Source organism: Kickxella alabastrina (assembly GCF_025024165.1).
Source record: "Kickxella alabastrina strain RSA 675 chromosome Unknown BX661scaffold_6, whole genome shotgun sequence".
NCBI lineage: Eukaryota > Fungi > Kickxellomycota > Kickxellomycetes > Kickxellales > Kickxellaceae > Kickxella > Kickxella alabastrina.
Window position 1 is genome coordinate 616,570 of NW_026251477.1, and position 19,366 is coordinate 635,935.

Consider the following 19,366-nt stretch of genomic DNA (forward strand, 5'->3'; position numbering starts at 1 on the left):
TGGATGTTTAGAGTAAAAACAGTATTTAGAAATTGCTAAAAAGCAAACAAACTGCGTTTCCAACTGGCCACAAAAAACTGCAAATCCTAAATTGAAAACGTCCATCCCCACTTTTTATTTTTTGTTTCCTTAACCAACTGACTAGAATAAAATAAAATATAGAAAACCTAATCCATTTTGCATGGCTTTCCAGCAACTCAGGTGGTCCAGCGGTTTATCTGCTCTTCTTTGTCTCCTTTCCTTTCTCCTATTTAAAATTCAATCTAGCCATCTAATTTCAAATTCACCTTCAATAATGGCCACCACCCACAAAGAGTTTGTCGACTTCTTCCCCCAGCTCACAGAGGATGTTCTTTCCGAGCTCCCGGCCTTCGGCGCCTCCCCCGAGATGATCGCCCGCATCAAGTACATGATCGAGTACAACGTGCTCGGCGGCAAGATGAACCGCGGCCTCTCCGTAGTCGACACTGTGAAGATCGTGCGCAAAGAGACCGAGCTCCCAGCGGCCATCAACGAGAAAGCCATGGTTCTCGGCTGGGCAGTCGAATGGCTGCAGGCCTTCTTCCTCGTCGCCGACGATATCATGGATGAGTCGCCCACGCGCCGTGGACAGCCCGCCTGGTACCGCAAGCCCGAAGTCGGTATTGTTGCCATCAACGACTCATTCATCCTGGAGTCGTGCATCTACCGGTTGCTCAAAAAGTACTTCCGCTCGGAGCCCTACTACATTGATATTATTGAGCTGTTGCATGAGACTTCCTACCAGACGGAGCTCGGCCAGATGGTCGACCTGCTGACTGCCCCCGAGAACGACGTCAACCTGGACCGCTTCTCTATTGAGAAGCACAGGTATATTGTGGAATACAAGACCTCTTACTACTCGTTCTACCTCCCCGTTGCCCTGGCTCTGCTGATGACCGGGACGCCAGCGGAGTCGCCTGTGTTCCAGGTTGCCAAGGATATTCTGATTCCCCTGGGTGTCTACTTCCAGATCCAGGACGACTACCTGGACTGCTATGGCAACCCCGCGGTCATTGGAAAGATCGGCACAGATATTGAGGACAACAAGTGCTCGTGGCTGGTCGTCCAGGCGCTTGATCGCGTCACGCCGAAGCAGCGCAAGCTGCTGAACGATAACTATGGCCGCAAGACCCCGGCTGTGCACGCGCAGCGCGTTAAGAAGCTGTACAAGGAGCTGGATATTGAGAAGGTCTACAAGACTTACGAGGATAGGGCTATTGCTGAGCTGGAGGATAGGATCAACAATATTGATGAGTCGCTTGTGCCCAAACAGGTGTTCACTGCGTTCCTTAACAAGGTTGCCAAGCGCACCAAGTAAGGTCAATATATATATATTGTTTTTTGCAATTCCTTCTTTTTTTACATGGATATTGGGTGCGTTGATATAATTGCTGGTTGAAATTAAAAAAATTGATTTTAGATATTGCACATTTTCAGAAAAGCCTTCCACATACTGCTGCTGCAGATTGTAGCGTGCTTGTCGAATATGCTGCTGGGATCCCAGTCAGGCATTTGCATTCTATTTTCTGCTATCATGAAGCTCGCACGACTTAAACCAACGGTATTACCCCTATCGCGCAAAGGCAAAGTGTAGTTCGGATGTGTATGGGGATATGGAGATGGAGATGGAAATGGATGCGGCTGTGGTGTAGGGCTATGGTATTCAAACACTTCTCTTTGAATTGCAGGCTCAGCAGCAATATGAGTTATGTAGCTCGGAGAACATCCAATAGAACTGTAGGGAGATGATACTAAGGGAGACGATCCGCAGCTGGAGGGGCCTTGGCCCATGGGGCGGTCGGGAGGAGTGCAGCTAACAAAGAACGCTCTGTTTTGCAGAGAACGATAATTGCACCCTTGCATAGTCTCGCAATTTGGGCACTGTATTTCATGGATGTCGCTTCGTTCGTAGCGCGGTGGCGGTGAATAGTTTCTAGGGCTATTGGGGTCTTGGCGAGACCGATGTCTAGAGCTGCCACGAAGCGAGCTGGTTACATGTTGGCTTGGACACATTGTATTTTGAATTGTTTTTATTTTGTCTGGTCGTTGAAAGTGGGGGCAGAATATGTGGTATGAGATGTTGCTGTTTATAACAAGAAGGATGTTTAAATATAAACACAATTGCAAAACACACGCATTTGTCAGTTTTCTTTTTTATATTCAACGCGAAATCCGACAGAGACGGGTTATTGCAACAGTGCAATTATCCGTGCTTGTACTAATCAACTATTGAATTTTTCGTAAAAAAAATAAGTGGTCAAAGTTCGATTAATGAAGTCTGATCCGGCACCATTATTATACATTGCAACTCGCAAATCCCCAGCAATATGTTGCTGCAGTTGTTATTTACACGTCATATTATTCCGCGTCGTGGGGTGCAGTGCAGTGCGGTGTGGTATGCACAGCTTGATCATACGCCATTAAGCAACACATAAAATAAGTACGCAATCAATTATAAAGAAAAAAGTCATGTGAATATATTATATTTTATTGGCACTCTTTTGACCTTTTTAATTTTGCCCTTTGCCCCGACCAACCCAAAAGCATATTTGGATTTCTCTCTCTTTTTTATCCTACTCTCTTTGAAATTGGCCTTTCAAAATTCGTTTCTTTTTTTACTTTATTTATTACGCGAGACTGCAAATTGCTTCTCTTCACGTTTCTTTTATCGTGCTTTTATTTATTTATTCAACATTCAATTTTCTTTTCAAAAAAAGTACTACTAATCGCCCTAGTTTTTTATTTTCAGAGCTCGTTTCTCGTAACTTTGGACTCACTTTTTTTTAAGCATTCAGGTTTTTTCTTGAGTGAATAAAACAAATCAACGAGAGCAGTCTCTTTCTTGCTAATGTACTTGCAACAGGGCCAGACCCCGGGCCAGCAGTTGCCACAGCATGTGAGACAAGGAATGAGTGCTACATCTCAGGGCGATGCTACAGGTAACCTTCTTTTTTGTATTGTGCTCTAGAATAAAGTTGTGAGGAATATAAACAACGGCACAATACGCCCGGCGATGGTGAATTTGCAGCAGCGGCAGCAACAGCAGCAGCATTTTTACAGCCGATTCTCAATTTGAGATGAGCGCATTGGTTGAATTTTATGTTTTGATGCCAGAAATGCCTTCTGATTTGGTGTTTATTGTTGTTATTCACCATTGCTAACTACACGGTCGTTTGTTTTGCTTTAAACTTATTTATCACTTGACGTGCAGTAACCACATAGGCCATTATATCTCGGCGTCTATGGGCGGCAGTAATGCTCATTTGGTCGGATTGGCAGGTGCAATGGGCCATAACGAGCTTGCGATGGGAAACATGGGCGGCGGCATGCCTTCGGCGATGATGGTCAACGGTGCGGGAATGATGGGCAACATGGGACAAGCGCACTCGATGTACTCGGGCACAGATGTGGCCTCGGGCATGTCTGCTGCCCAGGCGGCGGCAGCGGCCGCCCAAGCGCAAGGAGGCGTGGTTAACCCGATGATGTCGTCGCCATCGGTTATAAACGGCCCAATGCAGGTGGCCCCGACGCCCGTGATTCCCAGCAGCCAGTACCACCAGCAGCAAATCATGGTGTATCAGAGGTCTCGCGCAGCAGCCACCCCGCACCACCACGCGCGCGCAGCCATGGCGCAGCAGCGGCAGCAGGGCAACTATCTCGGGGGCAGCTCCTTTGACAACTCGCACCTGGTGGCCGGCACTCCGGTGAGCAACTACGCAGACTTTGTGAGCGGACGTTCGACAACTCCGCTGGGCCACCTGAACGGCCATAACTCGACGCCCGTTATTATCAGACCGCCGAGCACGCGGGCAAAGAGCGTGTCGATCGGATCTGCAAACGACCGGAGGACACCGGGTGCCGGGGGAGCATCGGCTGGCGCGACTTCCGCAAGCCAGAGCCAGCAGCAGGCCGGGGCAAAGGGGGCGTCGCGTTGGACTGAGCTCGATTTGGGCGGCATGAACCTGCGCGTGCTCTCGCCTCCGCTGTTCCGCTACACATTTATGACCAAGCTTTACATTAACCACAACCAGCTCACCCATCTGCCAGTGGCCATATCCGAGCTGCGCAATCTCGTAGAACTTGACGCGTCGGGGAACGCCATCAGCATCATTCCGCCAGAGCTCGGCCTTTGCTGCCAGCTCAAGGAGCTGCTTCTATTTGACAATCGCATTTCCGATCTGCCCTACGAGCTGGGGACGCTGTACCAGCTGGAATCGCTGGGCCTCGAGGGCAACCCGCTACAGGAGGATCTCAAGGGACTTTTGCAGAAGGAAGGCACGCGCGCGCTGATCGAGTACTTGCGAGAGAACGGACCGGCCCCGACCCCACCGCCTGAGCGCCAGTGGATCTCATTGGACAAGAATGCAAAGGTGCAAAACCCCGATGCGATCACGGTGATGAGCTACAACGTGCTGTGCCCCAAGTACGCGACCCCGCAAATGTACAGCTACTGCCCGGCATGGGTGCTGGCGTGGGAGAATCGGCGTGAGATCATCATTAACGAGATCATTGACTATGAGCCCGACGTCATTTGCCTGCAAGAAGTTGAGGCCAGCCAGTTTGATGTGTTCTTCAAATCGAGGCTCAAGGACCTGGGCTATGAGGGCGTGTTCTGGACGAAGTCGCGCGCGCGCACGATGAGCGAGAGTGAGCGCAAGCTAGTCGACGGCTGCGCGACGTTCTACAAGACGGACAAGTTCAAGTTTGTCGCGTCGCACTTGCTTGAGTTCCAGCAGAGTGCGTTAAGCAGAAACGACTTCCGCAAGTGCGATGACTTCTTTAACCGCTTCATGACCAAGGACAACATCGTTGGCTTTGCCGTGCTCAAGTACAAGAAGCTCGAGAATGAGCCCACGCTGTTTGTCGCCAACGCGCACGTCCACTGGGATCCCGAGTTCACAGATGTCAAGATGATCCAGACCACAATGCTCACTGAGGAGTTGGCCATGCTGGCAAAGAAGTACGGCGGCATGTCGGCTTCGTCTACGGGCTCCGTGAATGTCGGTAGCAGCGAGGGCTCTGAATCTCACCGGATGCAGATTCAGTTGCAGCAGCAGCAGAAGCAGTTCCAAAAGATCTCTTCGATTATTTGCGGCGATTTCAACTCTAAGCCCGACTCTGGTCTATACGAGTTTTTGTCGCGCGGGCGGCTGGAAAAGGAACACGAGGACTTGGAGCGCCTGGAGCCATATGCAGACTATAAACGCAACGGACTGCGGCATCCATTCGGACTTAAATCGGCCTACGCGAGTATCGGCGAGTTGCCATCCACCAACTACACACCGAAATTCAACGGCACCATCGACTATATCTGGTACTCTGTCGGAACGCTTGTCCCGACGGGGTTGCTTGGCGAGATTGACGAGGAGTGGATGCGTCAGAGTGTAGGCTTCCCCAACTACAATATTCCGTCGGATCACATCCCGATCATGGCTGAGTTCAAGTGGAAGCCTGCGGGAAATGCATCTAATCCGGCGACCACGTCTGGTCGGCAGCCGTTCCAATATAACCGAAAATGATTATTTTCGTTATTTTTTCACTTTGCCACACACTGTCTTTTTTGTTTCACTTTTTCTTTACTTTATCTTTCATACATTCTTATTTTATTTCATTTTTTGTTGTTATGATTTTGATCTTTGGAAGCTACAAATGGTAACAGTAACGGTTATGTGTTGGGTTACATTTGTTTAACTTTAAATGGCTGGAATCCACTGGTTTGGTCAGTTTGCCCACAATCCAGCACACAACATATTCAATTAGAAAATGCTGCACAACTTTTGTCATCTTTTTTGTTGCTGCTATGCTGATCTTGACATTGCGCATATCCTCGATTTATATATATATTTAAAAGCCCCACACTATTAATGAACACCAGAACGCCGCCAGATGGTGCTTCGGCACCCGAAAGGTTTGTCAATACGTCATCAGAAATCCTAATCTCACTCACAGGCAACATCGGCCAGCGTGCCCAAGCTGCCAGCAGAGAGCTTCTTATACTGGATGCGCTGGAGCATACCACCCAGGCGCAGGTATCTGCCACAGGGGAATTGCTGCGCAAAACACAAGAAAAACTTGAACGTAATCGAGAAACAGCAAATGACAACATTTTGATACACGAATGTGCACGGCACGGGGCACTAGATAGTGTGGGGGAGGCACGAGCATGCGGAGAAGAGGTGTTGGACAGAATCAGGAATATGAGGGATCCGGCAGAAGTGAAGCGCATGCAGTATATGGACGAAATGAACAAGAGAAACCAAGAGTTTGAGGCCAGATTGCGTCGAGATCACGAAGAGTTTTCGCGCAAACATGCGCAGAGGCTGGCAAAAGTTCTCAACACCCAATTTTGAGCAGGATAACAAATTTATTAAAATCAACATAAGTAAAAGCCGAGAAAAAATATAACCTCGATAATTGCTCTAATTTCTGTTTATACACTGAAAATGAGATATGTCAATTAAAAATATGTTGGGAAGTAGAGAAATTACTTCTACTATTACTGTGTTTTGTCATGTTTCTGCTGTAAGAAAGGGTGGCATGTTTGCCATCGTTGACACAATTACAAGTGTGTGCATGACGGAAATTGCTTTGTGCATATTTGACGCTGCCAAGAATCAATGACCCTTGCAATGATATCCTTCGCATTCAATTGCGAACGCTGATTGCGAGAGCCACAGTATTGTGGTAATTGCCGTTAACATCCATCTGACCGCTGTCGCTTGCTGGTTCCCTGATGCAACACTACTAGAATACACGCATTCAAGTGGATAGCCTTTGGATTGGTAAAATCGCATATAGTCTTTTTGCAATGCGCCAGTACTTACTTTTACAACTGATTAGCTACTTTTGGTAAAATAGTAAAGTATGACCAGCTCCAACTAAACGGAAATGATGTGCAGTGCCCACAAAGTTTTGAAATCAAAAAGGTTCATGAATTTTTTAGGGTACCAGACTTGCTACACTACTGCTGAGTTTATAATTTTTGTTGTGAATGCTTAACTTCAAATGTAGTGTGTTTTACTGCGCAACGCAGAAAGTTCAATGCGCAGAGTGCATTGTAAACAAAACAATCAAAGGCGGTTGCAGTTTCTGCTGACAAGACATTGTTCTTTTCTTTTGTCCATTTAATTTTCTTCTCTAGAAAATGAATTACAAATTGTCCCAACTTTAAACTCTCCCTCGTGAGATTGTCAATTCAATTATCGAGTATCTTTTCAATCTTGTCGATGATAATACCGCTAGTGGATTAGGCGAAGAGAGCGGGGATGAATCCGGTGCTGCTCTCATGAAGTTGTTGTGATTTGAGTGGAGCACTAGTTGCCTGGTGTTAAAAGTATGTTTGGGTTTTGTTATAGTTTTTATTATCAAGGGAATCAAAAGTAGAACTAGGGCCCGTCTCGTCTTATATATGTATCTTGTCGCCTTTGTTATGCACTTCGCCAGTTGTGGACTCGGCTGGCGAGAACTGGTTTTTCTGTGAGTAGACCGGTATCAGGAACTCAATGTTGTGGTTTTTGCATATGTGCGCTCGCACGTGTGCATTGCAAAACGGACAGTGTGTCTGGATGACAATATTGGCACCTTATTTGATTGACCATGATCTAGTCCATATTCGATCTATCAGCATGCGGATGGAAATATGTTTTAAGACTCTCAACCTCATAATTCACTTCCATGTCCTCGGGCTGCGCAACATTACTTCCAGCATGTTTAGATAATAAATGATTTTATATTTTTACAATAATAAACAAAAATATTTATAAAAAAAGCAAACCTCATTAAACTAGGCACAAAGTTCAAGCTTGCCTTCGTTTGATCCGCAAACAACGTCTGTGTTACTTTTAATATTGGTAAGACAAATGCCAAAAATAGCACCTATAGTGAATAGGGCGCTGCCCCAAACTATGCCATAGAATGTGTACTCCTCGGCGGTTAGTGCAGTCGTTGTATTCATCTTGTTAAGCTGAGCTCTGGAAATGACATCATTAGCAGCGTTTTTCGACGCAAAGTAGAGAAACGCGGCCCACAGGTTAAGCAGTGTCAAGACCCCGTAAACAAAAAAGTGCTGCTAACCATGATGAAAATAATGTATAATTAAAATGTTTTTAAAAGAATAAAAATTGCAGAATAAAGATGGAGGAAAACATAAATTGAATCATTCCTTCCTGCTCATTTATATATATACAAACTTTTGTTTGATGCTCGCATAATAAAAAGTAAAAATAATATTTGCCAAGAAAAATGTGTTACTCTGGAAAGCGTACAAGTAAAGGACCCACTTTTTATTTAACAAAGAGGCAGCGAAAAAGGTTTTTTTGTCAGCGTTCTTACAAAGGAACAGTCATTTTCTTGGCAATCAGTGTAATTCAAATTTCAGAATTAACGTAAATTTTAATTGTCACACGTACTAAAGCTTGCCTTTACTACTGTTAGCTTTCTTTCTTTTGCATTACTTATTGCACAGCTGATTAAACCGCACTCTTTTGTATGTATGATTCATTGCTTAAATGTTATTTTATTTTTTGAACAACCGCTTGCAAGCATTTTTTTTATTTTTATCAATTATAAAAAGTAAATGAATTGAATATTATTTGCAAAACTAAACTGCTGATGACTTGATGCGATCTGCAAACTTGGATAAATATTTGTAGCCCGCCAACTGATCGATGTGCTTGTTGAACTGAATTTTGTCATGTAAATCGAGTTTCACTCGTATAGATTGCAGACAACCAATTGCAATAAGCACAATAGCTTTTGTTCTATGCATTGACATTCCAACTCTGCATTCAAACGTCAAGCAACGGAAATGCCTGCCAAATGTACCGCCCATGCTATCAACATGCTGCCAGATCTTGTTGCCACTTACTCTGTCAATACTGGGTGCAGCTCTTGCCGGCATGTAACCGAGTTTTTGAAGACAAGGCGCGTGTCGCATAACCGTGATAACATCCTCAAACTCCAGCGAAACCGTAGGAATCTCTATGACCCGCAGACGGTTCAATGCTGAGAGTTCCTGTATACTCTTCAACGCTGTATCCTTGTCCACGCCTTCAGAAAGTCTGAATGTGTGGATTCGAGCTGAAGCGCCAAGTGCTGGTAAAGCCTAAAGAATAAACTCCTGAAACCTTGTTCCCCGCTGCTGACTGGAAACCAAGGATGAATCGACAAGTGTTAGGCAAATAGACTGCAGGTTTGTAAATCGGCTGGCTATAAAAATGCAGAATTTGTCTGCAATGTCAATAAAATTTGTGGTTATGTAGATATCCAGTCTCTCTAGCGTGCTGCTGTTGCCTCTAAACAGAGCATCGTCGACGAACAGATAATGGCCACGAATTTTGCATGATTTGAGTGCGGGAAAGTAGACAGTCGTATCGATGGTCTGCGCTGCTGCTTATAATCTCAAAAGACTCCAAGCATTGATAAACAACAGGTCCTCCATGGGCGTTGCGTAACAGCGCGGTTGCCGTCTCCATATCCATAGGCGTCAAAGAAAGGGTTTTCAATGACCCCGCATTGCGCTGAATGGATTCGATAGCCCACATCCGATTTCTAATCTCGCCAAACGCCAGATTACTCGTGCCTGATAGATCAGCAGGCACAAAATGAGGAATAAAACGTGTGCAGTGGTTAATTTCAAAGGAAACCCCGTTCACTCCCCGATACATCTTCTCTATTATCTGACGAAAGTTTGTGCTAGCCTGCTCGCTGGTATACCGATAGAAAAGGTTGGGCCATGATATGTCAACTTGCTGGATAATCGGTGTCATCTGCCTAACCTTGCGCAAGATTTCAATGACATTCTGCACAGCAGCATATATACCAATAGGGAAAGGCAAATAAGTACAAGTACAGCGTGCGGCAAAGCGGAGTGTGAGTGCAGCTGAGAAAACAACGTTTGCGAGGAGTGACTGCAGGGGTTGAATAAGCACGCGATCATCCGTGATTGAATTAAACATATTCACATCCACATTGATATGAACAGCCTTTGCAAAACGGCCTGCCATAATATTGGGCTGGTTGAGGGCTTTGAGCCAATTGGGAAATGAAAATGAAAGGGCAGTTTTTTTAATGTCTAACTGGACAACACTGCAGGTTTTAATTATAAAAATGGAGCGCCAATTGTGGCAGCTGTGGAGAATAGCTGATGCGAGAGTTTTGTCAGCATTGTGGCTATCGCTAATAGTGTTAATATGAAAATCAACAACTGACTGGATAATATGCCAGGGCAGAGTTTGGAATGTCGAAAGCGTGCTCATATTGAGGTAGATAAACAAGAATGATGGTTGATAGTAAAAGGTTTAATGTAAAGAGGGGGAGTACATTTAAAAAATGAAATTAGAAAGGGGATTGAACGGTGATGACATGGTGATGACATGGTGAGGTTTTTATATCCGTGGCACCACGCCTATGATCTTGTTTTTCCTTTCTGCACTTTTTTTTTGCGCAGCAAAGTGGATCAGTCTTTTTTTGCCTTCACCTTTTAGTTGGGTTCTGTGGTAAAGATCGACAGATGTTTGGCAGACCAGTGTGGTGGTGTAATTCACCTTAGTAATGTAGCCGCATCGTACACGAATTTCACTGCTCTACTTCACATCTCAAGGCTGTCCACACATTCAAGGACCACTGGACACGGGTACCGTGCCAGTGGTTCCAGTTTGATCCGTGCAAAAAAGAGCTCACCGGAACGCTTACGTTTTGCAACGCTTTAGTCCAGGACAGCCGCCTTAATTACCACGCATAACGCACACTCCCAAGCTCGGACATCAGCACCAATGTCTCCTCAATGGCCATTTAAGCAGCGCCGCCATCCAATGCAAGGGGAGTTATTGTGAACAACTCGCTATGTAGCTTGTGTTTTATTGTTTTTATAATAAGGTTCGCACTAAGTTACTGTGCTAAAAAGTGGTGATATTTATTCATGAGAATCATGTATAATAAATATTTTTAATGTAAAAATAAACCAAAACAAAATTATATATTATTAGTATGCCTTATCGTGGATCTTCTGAGCACGACCACTGGGATCAGCGCTGCATCCCCAGTCAGTGCGGGGAACCCATCTAACAACAGAGGTCAAGCAAGCCTTCTGGGGGAACTTCTGCTCAAATAATTCGCGATAATGGTAAGCCTCCTTGGTCTGCGGGGTATCATAAGGGAACCTTTCCTTGGCACTCGCCAGAGCCTCATCCGAAACTCTGCTCTCTGCCCAATCCTTCAAGGAATCAATCCATGCATACCCGACACCATCACTGAACTGCTCCTTCTGGCGCCACAGCACATCGCGCGGCAGATAGGGTCCCTGAGCGAGCTCCTCCTCGGTAAAACCGGCATCGGCAAAATCAACATCGAAGGCCCGGCGAATAATCGCCTTCTCCATGATATCCTTGGAGCACAGCTTGTCCTCGGCACGCACATTCATGGCCACCTCCAGGAACTCCTTATCAAGGAAAGGAACACGCGCCTCGAGACCCCATGCCATGGTCGACTTGTTGGCACGCAGGCAATCGCTGGTGTGCAGGTTGTGCACGCGGCTGACAGTTTCCGAGTGGAAGTCGTCGGCGTTGGGCGCGTAGTGGAAGTACAGGTATCCGCCGAAAACCTCATCGGCACCCTCGCCGGACAGAACCATCTTGACGCCGGTAGACTTGATCTTGCGCGACATCAGGTACATGGGGGTCGAGGCACGAATGGTGGTGACGTCGTAGGTCTCCAGATGGTAAATGACATCGGCGACAGCGTCCAGACCCTCCTGAATGGTGTACGTGAACTCGTGGTGAGCGGTCTTGAGGAATTTGGCCACCTTGCGCGCGGCAATCAGATCGGGCGCACCCGGGAGACCCACCGAGAACGAGTGCATGCGGGGGTAGTACCTGGCACCACGCGTATCGATGTCCTCGGCATCAGACTGGGCCTGGGCGGAGATGCGGTGGGACTCGCGCACGGCAATGCTGGAGATCAGGCTGGAGTCAAGCCCACCGGACAGCAGAACGCCGTAGGGCACCTCAGTCATAAGGCGCTTGCGCACGGCGGCAGTCAGCGACTCGCGCAGTTGGCGGTAGTTGACAGGGTTGGTCGCAATGCGCTGGGGGTTCCACCAATCAGGGTTGAAGTAGCGGTGGAACTGACCGTCGTTCGAGTCAAAGTAGTGACCCGGAGGGAACTCATCGATCTGGTCGCACTCCTCGTTGAGTGACTTGAGCTCGGACGCAATGAAAACGGTTCCGGGGTGTGCGCTGATCCGACCAACATACAGGGTGGTGATGCCGATGGGGTCGCGAGCGGCAACAAGGCGCGACTTGTCCGAGCGCCGGTCGAGCAGAGCCCACGAGAACATGCCGTCGAGCTTTCCGCAGACATCGGTACCGATCTCGTTGTACTATGCAATAAAATGAATTTTTTTGGTGGGGGGATAAGAGTCAACTGGGATGATTAGCAAATCGCAACAGAAAACCGGTTTTAAATGGATATACCTTGTCGATCTTGAAAACAACAATAAAAAAGGCAAGTGTGCCTATAAAGAGTCACAGATTGCGGCGATAAAATCCGCAATAATGATCAGGCAAATTGAAATGAAAAAGAAAAGTCAATGAGCAATTACTTACCATGTGCATGATAACCTCGCAGTCAGAGTGAGTCTTGAACTTTGTCGGGTTCTTAAGCTCAGTCTCGAGCTTCTTGTGGTTGTAGATCTCGCCGTTGACGGTCAGAATGAGAGACTCATCGTCGTTAGTCAGGGGCTGAGCTCCAGAATCAATACCAACGATGGCCAGACGCTCGTGGCACATGATGCTGTTGTCGGCGACAATGCACCCAGACCAATCCGGACCACGGTGACGGATGCTAAAGATAAAAAGGATATTTGCCAAATTATTTTTTAGTTTACAAGCAGTCTTTATTATTTTTTGCTGGATAACAAAAATGTAATAACAGATAGTGGTTTTGTATGTTAAAGGTCAAGACCAAGACACTTACCGCTTGGACAGATCAAGGGCGCGTTGACGGAACTCTCCGACATCGCCGTAGTAGTTGTAGACGGTGAAAATTCCACACATGGTTGAAGAAAAAAGCTTGAAGAAATAAAATAAAAATTGATTAATACAAAAAAAGAAGAGAAAGAGAAAAATCAAATTTTTTTCGAGAGAAAAGATATGAGAGACGTTTCAAAAAGAAAGAAGAAAAAGAAAAAAGAGCTTTCAGTATTTATGCGATTCATTTTCTCTCTTTGGATAGAGGCTAGGCTTGTATGTAATTGTCATTGTCATTGTCATTGTCATTATCATTATTGTTATCAGTGAACAGGACTTTCTAAAAGCAGAAATTTGAGGTTGGTCATTAGCGGCTCTGTTCGTGTTCATTGTCCAATGGGTTGCTTGTGAAATTTTCCCGCGCTATTTTTTCAATTACATTTTTTTTGAATTCTATACTATTGTGAAAATAAAAATGATTCACATGGTTTATTTTCTATTTTTTTTGCTTTGCCTGTTTGAGCCACGCGAATCGGGCTATTTATTTATAGCGTGAGTCACAGCTTCAGCTTCGGTTTTTATGTTTGTTATCTGGCAGGAATCGGCAGGACTGCATGCGAGATGGATATTTAGAAAACCCGGTTGAATCAATCGATCAATCAAGTTGATCAAATAAAGTGAACATATTTTGGCAGAAGAGAAAGAGTGAGAAAGACAGCTTACCCGATCTTTGAAGGTTAGTAAGCGCATATATTAATCATTAATTTTTCTTTCAAAGTGAGAGCTGGACTTCGTCACCTTTACTACCCTCTTTGTTTTTTCAAGTTGTATTTTTACGTTCGAATTTGGACGAGCTCACAGCAGGTCTCTGAGCAAAATGGTTCTGGGCAACGGCAGCAGATACAAACGGCTAGCAGCGCTGTACCGTTTTCTACACGTACACACAACGCACCGAGCAACACTCAGCACGCCCGGCCCAGCACCCACCGCTAGGGCGCTGATCCAGCCAGCATTATCACAGGCAGCGCCGGGTGCGCAGAGGCAACCCTGGCAGCACACCCAGACGCGGGCCACCACCAGCGACACAGCCTCTTCGGCTGAGTCGGCTGAGTCGGCCTTGCTGCTGGACAGGACGATCAGCACCAGCAGCGTGCTCCAGACAGTGCGCGAGTGCCGGCAAAAGCACCCGCAGTGCGTTCTTCTCGTGCGCGTCGGCGACTTTTACGAGCTGTACATGGACCAGGCCGACTCCGTAGGCGGGCACATTCTGGGGCTGCAGGTGGTCGACAAGAAGTTCCGCAACGGCTCGGTTCGGTTCACAGGGTTCCCTGCACGCTCGCTCCTGCGGTACCTCGAGATCCTCGTGAGCCGCCACGGAATGAGCGTTGCGCTGTGCGAGCAGTTCCAAGAGCCCATGCGGCGGTCGTTTACGCGCAGGGTCACACGGGTCGTCACCCCCGGCACGCTGATCGACGACCAGTGCGTGGCCACCACGCGCGTGCACAACTACATTCTGTGCGTGGCGCCTGTGGATGCTGCGCACGCAGAGCGGGCGGCATTCGGTTCCGCAGCATTCGACCCGTCGTCAGTTGAGTTGCCCGAGCCGGTGGCTTTCGACCTGGGGCTGGCGTGGCTGGACGTGGCCACGGGCGACTTCATGACCGGCACGGCGTCGTCCGACACGCTGAGCGCCGACCTCGCGCGCATCCGGCCGTCGGAGATCCTCGTTGACGAGACCAACGCGACGCTGCGCCGCCTCCTTGCCAAGGCGCAGGCCGAGGCACCGGCCGGCCGCCCGCCCATCACGCCAGTGCCTGGCGTCTCCTTCCGCCTGGTCGAGTCTGCCGAAGGCCTGCTGGCCGCTGCCGAGCTGGCAACCGGCGAGCTGGCGGCAGCGCGCGCGCTGCTCAACTACGTGCAGGCCACGCAGCTCGGCCTGCTCCCGCCGCTGCAGCCGCCGCGCCAGTACCGGCCAGAGGGCCACGTGCGCATGAGCGCCGCGACCATCCAGGCGCTGGAGCTTTTGCGGCCGCTGCACGCCGGCTCGGCTCCCGGCAGCAGCCCGGCGGCAGCATCGCTGCTGGGCGAGCTGGACTCGACGCGCACCAGCGCCGGCGGCCGTCTGCTGGCCAAGCGCCTGGCCGCGCCGTCCACCGACGCGGCGATTGTCGAGGCGCGGCTCGACCTTGTCGAGCTCTTCGCCGTGTCGCAGCGGATTCGGGCCCGCGTGGCTGCGCATTTGGACGGCATCGGCGACATTGAGCGCGCCGTCAACAAGCTTTCGCTCAACTGCGGCGGCCCCCACGACCTGCTGGAGATCGCACGGACGCTGCGGGAGGTGGCGCGCATCAAGGCGCTTCTGCGCGCCCACCTGGACGCGCCGCCTCGCCCGCCTGCCAGGAAATCTGCCGCGCGCCGCCCGCCGGCCATTGCTGATTCCGGCCGCCGCGCCGAGATCCTGGCCGCGGTCGGGCGCAAAGAGCAGGCGATGGTGGCGCTGGACGCGCTGGCCGTGGACATCGAGCGCAAGATCCGCGCCGACGCCGACCGCGATGTGCGCGTCTTCGGCTTCCTCAAGCCCAACTGCAGCAGCACCGTCACGCAGCTCCACCGCGACCTGCGGCTTAAGGATGCCGAGCGCCAGGCCATGCAGGAGCACTGGCAGCGCCAATACACGTGCGCGTCGCTTAAGCTCGACACCGCATCGCACCTCGGCCACTTTATCGAAGTGTCCAAGCGCGACTCTGAGAAACTCCAGGCCAACGCGGAGTTCCGTATGATCCAGTCGCTGAAGAGCAAGGTGCGCTTTGAGAACCAGCGGTGGACCTACTTGCTTTCGGAAATCGACATGTTGCGGACCCGCGTACAGGCGGAGGAGATGCGCGTGTTCGAGGAGTTGAGGGACGAGGTGCTGCGGGCGAGCTTCGTGATCCGGACCAACAGCAAGGTGCTCGCGGACCTGGATTGCTCGATATGCATGGCTGAGCTGGCTTCGGCCAGGCAGTATGTGCGGCCGCGGTTTGTTGGCCCCATGGAGTCGCATGTGGTCACCAATGGCAGGCACCCAGTGGTGGAGTCGCAGCTGCTGGACAGCAACCGGCAGTACGTTTCCAATGACTGTCGATTCGAGGCTGATACCCGCGTGCTGCTGCTGACGGGCCCTAATATGGGCGGTAAGTCTACGTACCTACGGCAAATCGCCCTCGTATCCATCATGGCGCAGATCGGCTCCTTTGTGCCTGCGGACCTTGCCCAGCTGCATATCCTAGATGCAATATACTCGCGCATCGGTGCCCATGATAACCTCGCCCTGGACCAGTCCACCTTTATGGTGGAGATGACTGAGGCTGCAGAGATCCTCCGCCATGCGACCCCTCGGTCCCTGGTTATTCTGGACGAAATCGGCCGTGGTACTTCCACTGCGGATGGCGTGTCAATTGCCTACGCCACTTTGAAATACCTCCATGATGTGGTGCAGTGCAAAGCTGTGTTTGCCACACATTACCATGAGCTGATTCCTCATGTCGTGCCAACTTTGAAAAACCTCGTGCCGCTGCATACTGCTATTTATGAGGATAATGAGGGCGGTTTTGCGTTTTTGCATAAGGTTAGGGAGGGCGTTTGCACAAAGTCACATGCATTTTATGTTGCCCAGATTGCGGGCATTCCGAGAGCTGTTTTGGATACTGCCAGGGAATTTGCTGCCAGCCATTTTGGAACGAATGGCCGAGAGTGATTCAAAAATAACTATTTTCCAATTGTATATTTCAATATGATGCCTGTTCAAAGTGGCTTAGCATATGGCTTATATTTGCCCAATATTTTATATGCCATTCAATATTTAGCAAAAAAACAAATATTAGTAGATATAAGCAGTATTGATTAAAATATAATCAAGTTAAAGAGGCAGGGATAATAAAAATAGAACCATTTAAACCATGGGGACAATAAAATGTACACTGTACAAACTAACTGTGAATAATTGTGATACACCATATAATTGACAACCCAAAAACATAATGGTAACAAGCTTAAACAATAAAGATTTCAGGTTAACAAATATATACACTACTGAGTAAAAGTGGCTGTAGCATTGTGTTTAATTCTTTAAGTTCAGCTGACGAAAGTTCAAAAGACTTGATAGTGTTTCCTCAATTTTGTTTTTTTGCTTTTTTATACAGATACAAATGTATCTAGCCAATAAACGGCAATTATAAGTTATTTTTATTATACTTTTCAGGGAAATAATCATAGTCAAAAAGGCGTCTGTAAATGTGTGGATGCTAACAAACTTTTGCAATAATAAATCTTACATTCATTGCAATAATTAAAAAAATTAGCTATCTAGTCCGATTTTTGCTTGCCAAGCTATTACCTGGCTTTGTTTTGTATTAATACCCTTTTTACAGCCGCTGCAATTTCTTTTATTAAATCTCGGCTTTTTTATAAAAAATGTCCAAAAAATAGGGAATTGGCCATTAATCAATTGAACTATTTTTAGGAGCTATTTTTTTGCAACAATATCAATTTTTTCTCTTTTTCCTTGCTATTTAGGTTTGCTATTACTCTTTAAGCGGTGTTTTTATATTGCTTGCTTCAACTTATTTTTTTAAAATTTTAACAAAATGTCGGACGGTAATCAAGTGGTTTTTTTAATGTTACTAATATTTTGGGCGAAAAGAAAGAATCGGACAAAAGTACGTTGCGTGTTTCTTTAAGCTCGAGACTCGGCGGTTTACTTGAAGATATTGTAACAAAATATTGTGACAAAGACAGACAAATAAAAATATGTGCTGAGGTACACAAATATAAAAGGCACTATAACTATGCTGTTATGTAAGAGGGGGTGTGAGAAGCATTAGTCTAGTGTTAGAAAAGTAGGGGTGATTTCATAAAGAGGTCTATTGCTAATGTTTCTAAAATACTACTAGCGCCGGCCTCGTCTATATGCCTTGTCGCCTTTGTTGTGCACATTGCCAATTGTGCACTCCGTTGGCAAGAACTGGTTTTTCTGCGAGCAGACCAGTATCTTGGCAAGTCAGTGTTGTGGTTTTCGTGTGTGTGCACTCACGCGTGTGCATTGCAAAATGGGGGGCATATCTGGGCATCAATGTAATGCCTCCCTAATTTACACCTGCATGATCCAATTAGTACCCTATCAATCGCCATGCAGATGGAAACTTGTTTTGCGATTCTCAACCTCAACATCCACTTCCATGTCTTCAGTCTGTGCAACAATGCCAACTTTAAATATTGATCCAAACAAAGGTTATACAGTGCATATATTTTTCAAGTTACAAATTACAGTTACAAATACAGTCAAACTAGATATTGACCTTATTGAACTTCTGGTGCGCATATGTTACTGAGCGACAAATGAAAAAACATCTAATAAAAATAATATTTTATAGTTAGATTCTACAATGACTACATGCATGGAGTGGTAATAAAAATAATTTTTAATAGAGTGCCTGGAGGCTGTGGGAAAATATATCAAATTGGACTCTATGACTATGATATAAACGATTTTGTCATTTTTCAAGGTTTGATAGACCCTTTTAAACCATTTAAAGGATCAGGGGGTAAATATTATACACAAGTTGTGTTTATTTGCAGCACCCTCAATATTATGTATTCCACCAGACGAAATAGTTGTAAAACCTGTAAAAGTCAGAAAAGCGGTAAATAAAAAGCCTAGGTTTATAAGTGTAGATTCAGCTTTACCCAAGCCATAAAATTAAGGTCAGATAGAAAAATAGGCATGTTTTTAGTGTAATTTGGTTTATTAATTCAATACATTACATTTACGGTTATAAAAGTTGAAGGCTCACCTTTTTTATGCTTGTCAATAAATTCAATAATCCTGAAGCAGTATCTAACAATTTATTTTTCAGTATTTTTCAAGACAATAGAGAAACAAGGCTTAAACTACAGTCAAGTCAGCTTAGCTTGTAAAGCGTGTATAATGAGTAGCAGTGCTACTGGGCTGCTGAAAACATTGCTATACATTTTGAAATACAAGACATGGATATATATACTTTTACTAGTCATTTCGACAGTCAAACTAATAGTAATCATATTCGATAATACGCTTGTTTATTTACCTGCAACAACCATAGACAAAATCTTGCTTGCACTGGTTTATTGTCAAATCGATTTTACACATTGTAATAATTATTCTAATTAGCAGTATTCTGTGCTTGGAGTATATAATTTTATAATTTTGTTTTTATTAGATCGTATACTTTTTTAGATAATGTAAAATCAGCGAGTGAGTTAGTTCACTAAGCATTGGTGAGATGGCCGAGTTGGTCTAAGGCGCCGCGTTAAGGCCGCGGTCTCTCCGGAGGCGTGGGTTCAAATCCCACTCTCATCATTAC

General features: G+C 46.8%; 6 protein-coding genes and 1 non-coding gene across 7 annotated transcripts; 4 read left to right on the forward strand and 3 right to left on the reverse strand.

Annotated features, from left to right (window-relative positions):
* Positions 1-295: 295 nt before the first annotated feature.
* On the forward strand, positions 296-1,339 carry BX661DRAFT_141821 (isoprenoid synthase domain-containing protein; the record flags this gene model as incomplete). The annotated part of the gene is made up of 1 exon (XM_051532903.1): positions 296-1,339. The coding sequence occupies one exon, from the start codon at positions 296-298 to the stop codon at positions 1,337-1,339; it is 1,044 nt and encodes a 347-aa protein (XP_051393177.1).
* A 98-nt stretch (positions 1,340-1,437) lies between these two features.
* On the reverse strand, positions 1,438-2,034 carry BX661DRAFT_169919 (uncharacterized protein; the record flags this gene model as incomplete). The annotated part of the gene is made up of 1 exon (XM_051533573.1): positions 1,438-2,034. One exon carries the CDS (start codon positions 2,032-2,034, stop codon positions 1,438-1,440), a length of 597 nt encoding a protein of 198 aa, XP_051393178.1.
* Positions 2,035-2,557: 523 nt separating this feature from the next.
* BX661DRAFT_179786 (Endonuclease/exonuclease/phosphatase) lies at positions 2,558-5,664 on the forward strand. Its single transcript, XM_051535313.1, has 2 exons — positions 2,558-2,960; positions 3,244-5,664. Exons 1-2 carry the CDS (start codon positions 2,870-2,872, stop codon positions 5,538-5,540), a joined length of 2,388 nt encoding a protein of 795 aa, XP_051393179.1. The 5' UTR covers positions 2,558-2,869; the 3' UTR covers positions 5,541-5,664.
* Positions 5,665-9,185: 3,521 nt separating this feature from the next.
* Positions 9,186-9,951, reverse strand: BX661DRAFT_179797 (uncharacterized protein). The gene has a single exon (XM_051535314.1). It carries the CDS (start codon positions 9,786-9,788, stop codon positions 9,315-9,317), a length of 474 nt encoding a protein of 157 aa, XP_051393180.1. The 5' UTR covers positions 9,789-9,951; the 3' UTR covers positions 9,186-9,314.
* Positions 9,952-10,875: 924 nt separating this feature from the next.
* Positions 10,876-13,209, reverse strand: BX661DRAFT_179798 (asparagine synthase). The gene is made up of 3 exons (XM_051535315.1): positions 12,994-13,209; positions 12,624-12,861; positions 10,876-12,397 (listed from the first exon to the last, which is right to left on the reverse strand). The coding sequence occupies exons 1-3, from the start codon at positions 13,071-13,073 to the stop codon at positions 11,003-11,005; spliced, it is 1,713 nt and encodes a 570-aa protein (XP_051393181.1). The 5' UTR covers positions 13,074-13,209; the 3' UTR covers positions 10,876-11,002.
* A 512-nt stretch (positions 13,210-13,721) lies between these two features.
* Positions 13,722-16,791, forward strand: BX661DRAFT_179800 (muts domain V-domain-containing protein). The gene has a single exon (XM_051535316.1). It carries the CDS (start codon positions 13,864-13,866, stop codon positions 16,720-16,722), a length of 2,859 nt encoding a protein of 952 aa, XP_051393182.1. The 5' UTR covers positions 13,722-13,863; the 3' UTR covers positions 16,723-16,791.
* A 2,488-nt stretch (positions 16,792-19,279) lies between these two features.
* Positions 19,280-19,362, forward strand: BX661DRAFT_t47. Its single transcript has one exon. It is a non-coding gene; the product is annotated as a tRNA-Leu (tRNA).
* Positions 19,363-19,366: the final 4 nt, after the last annotated feature.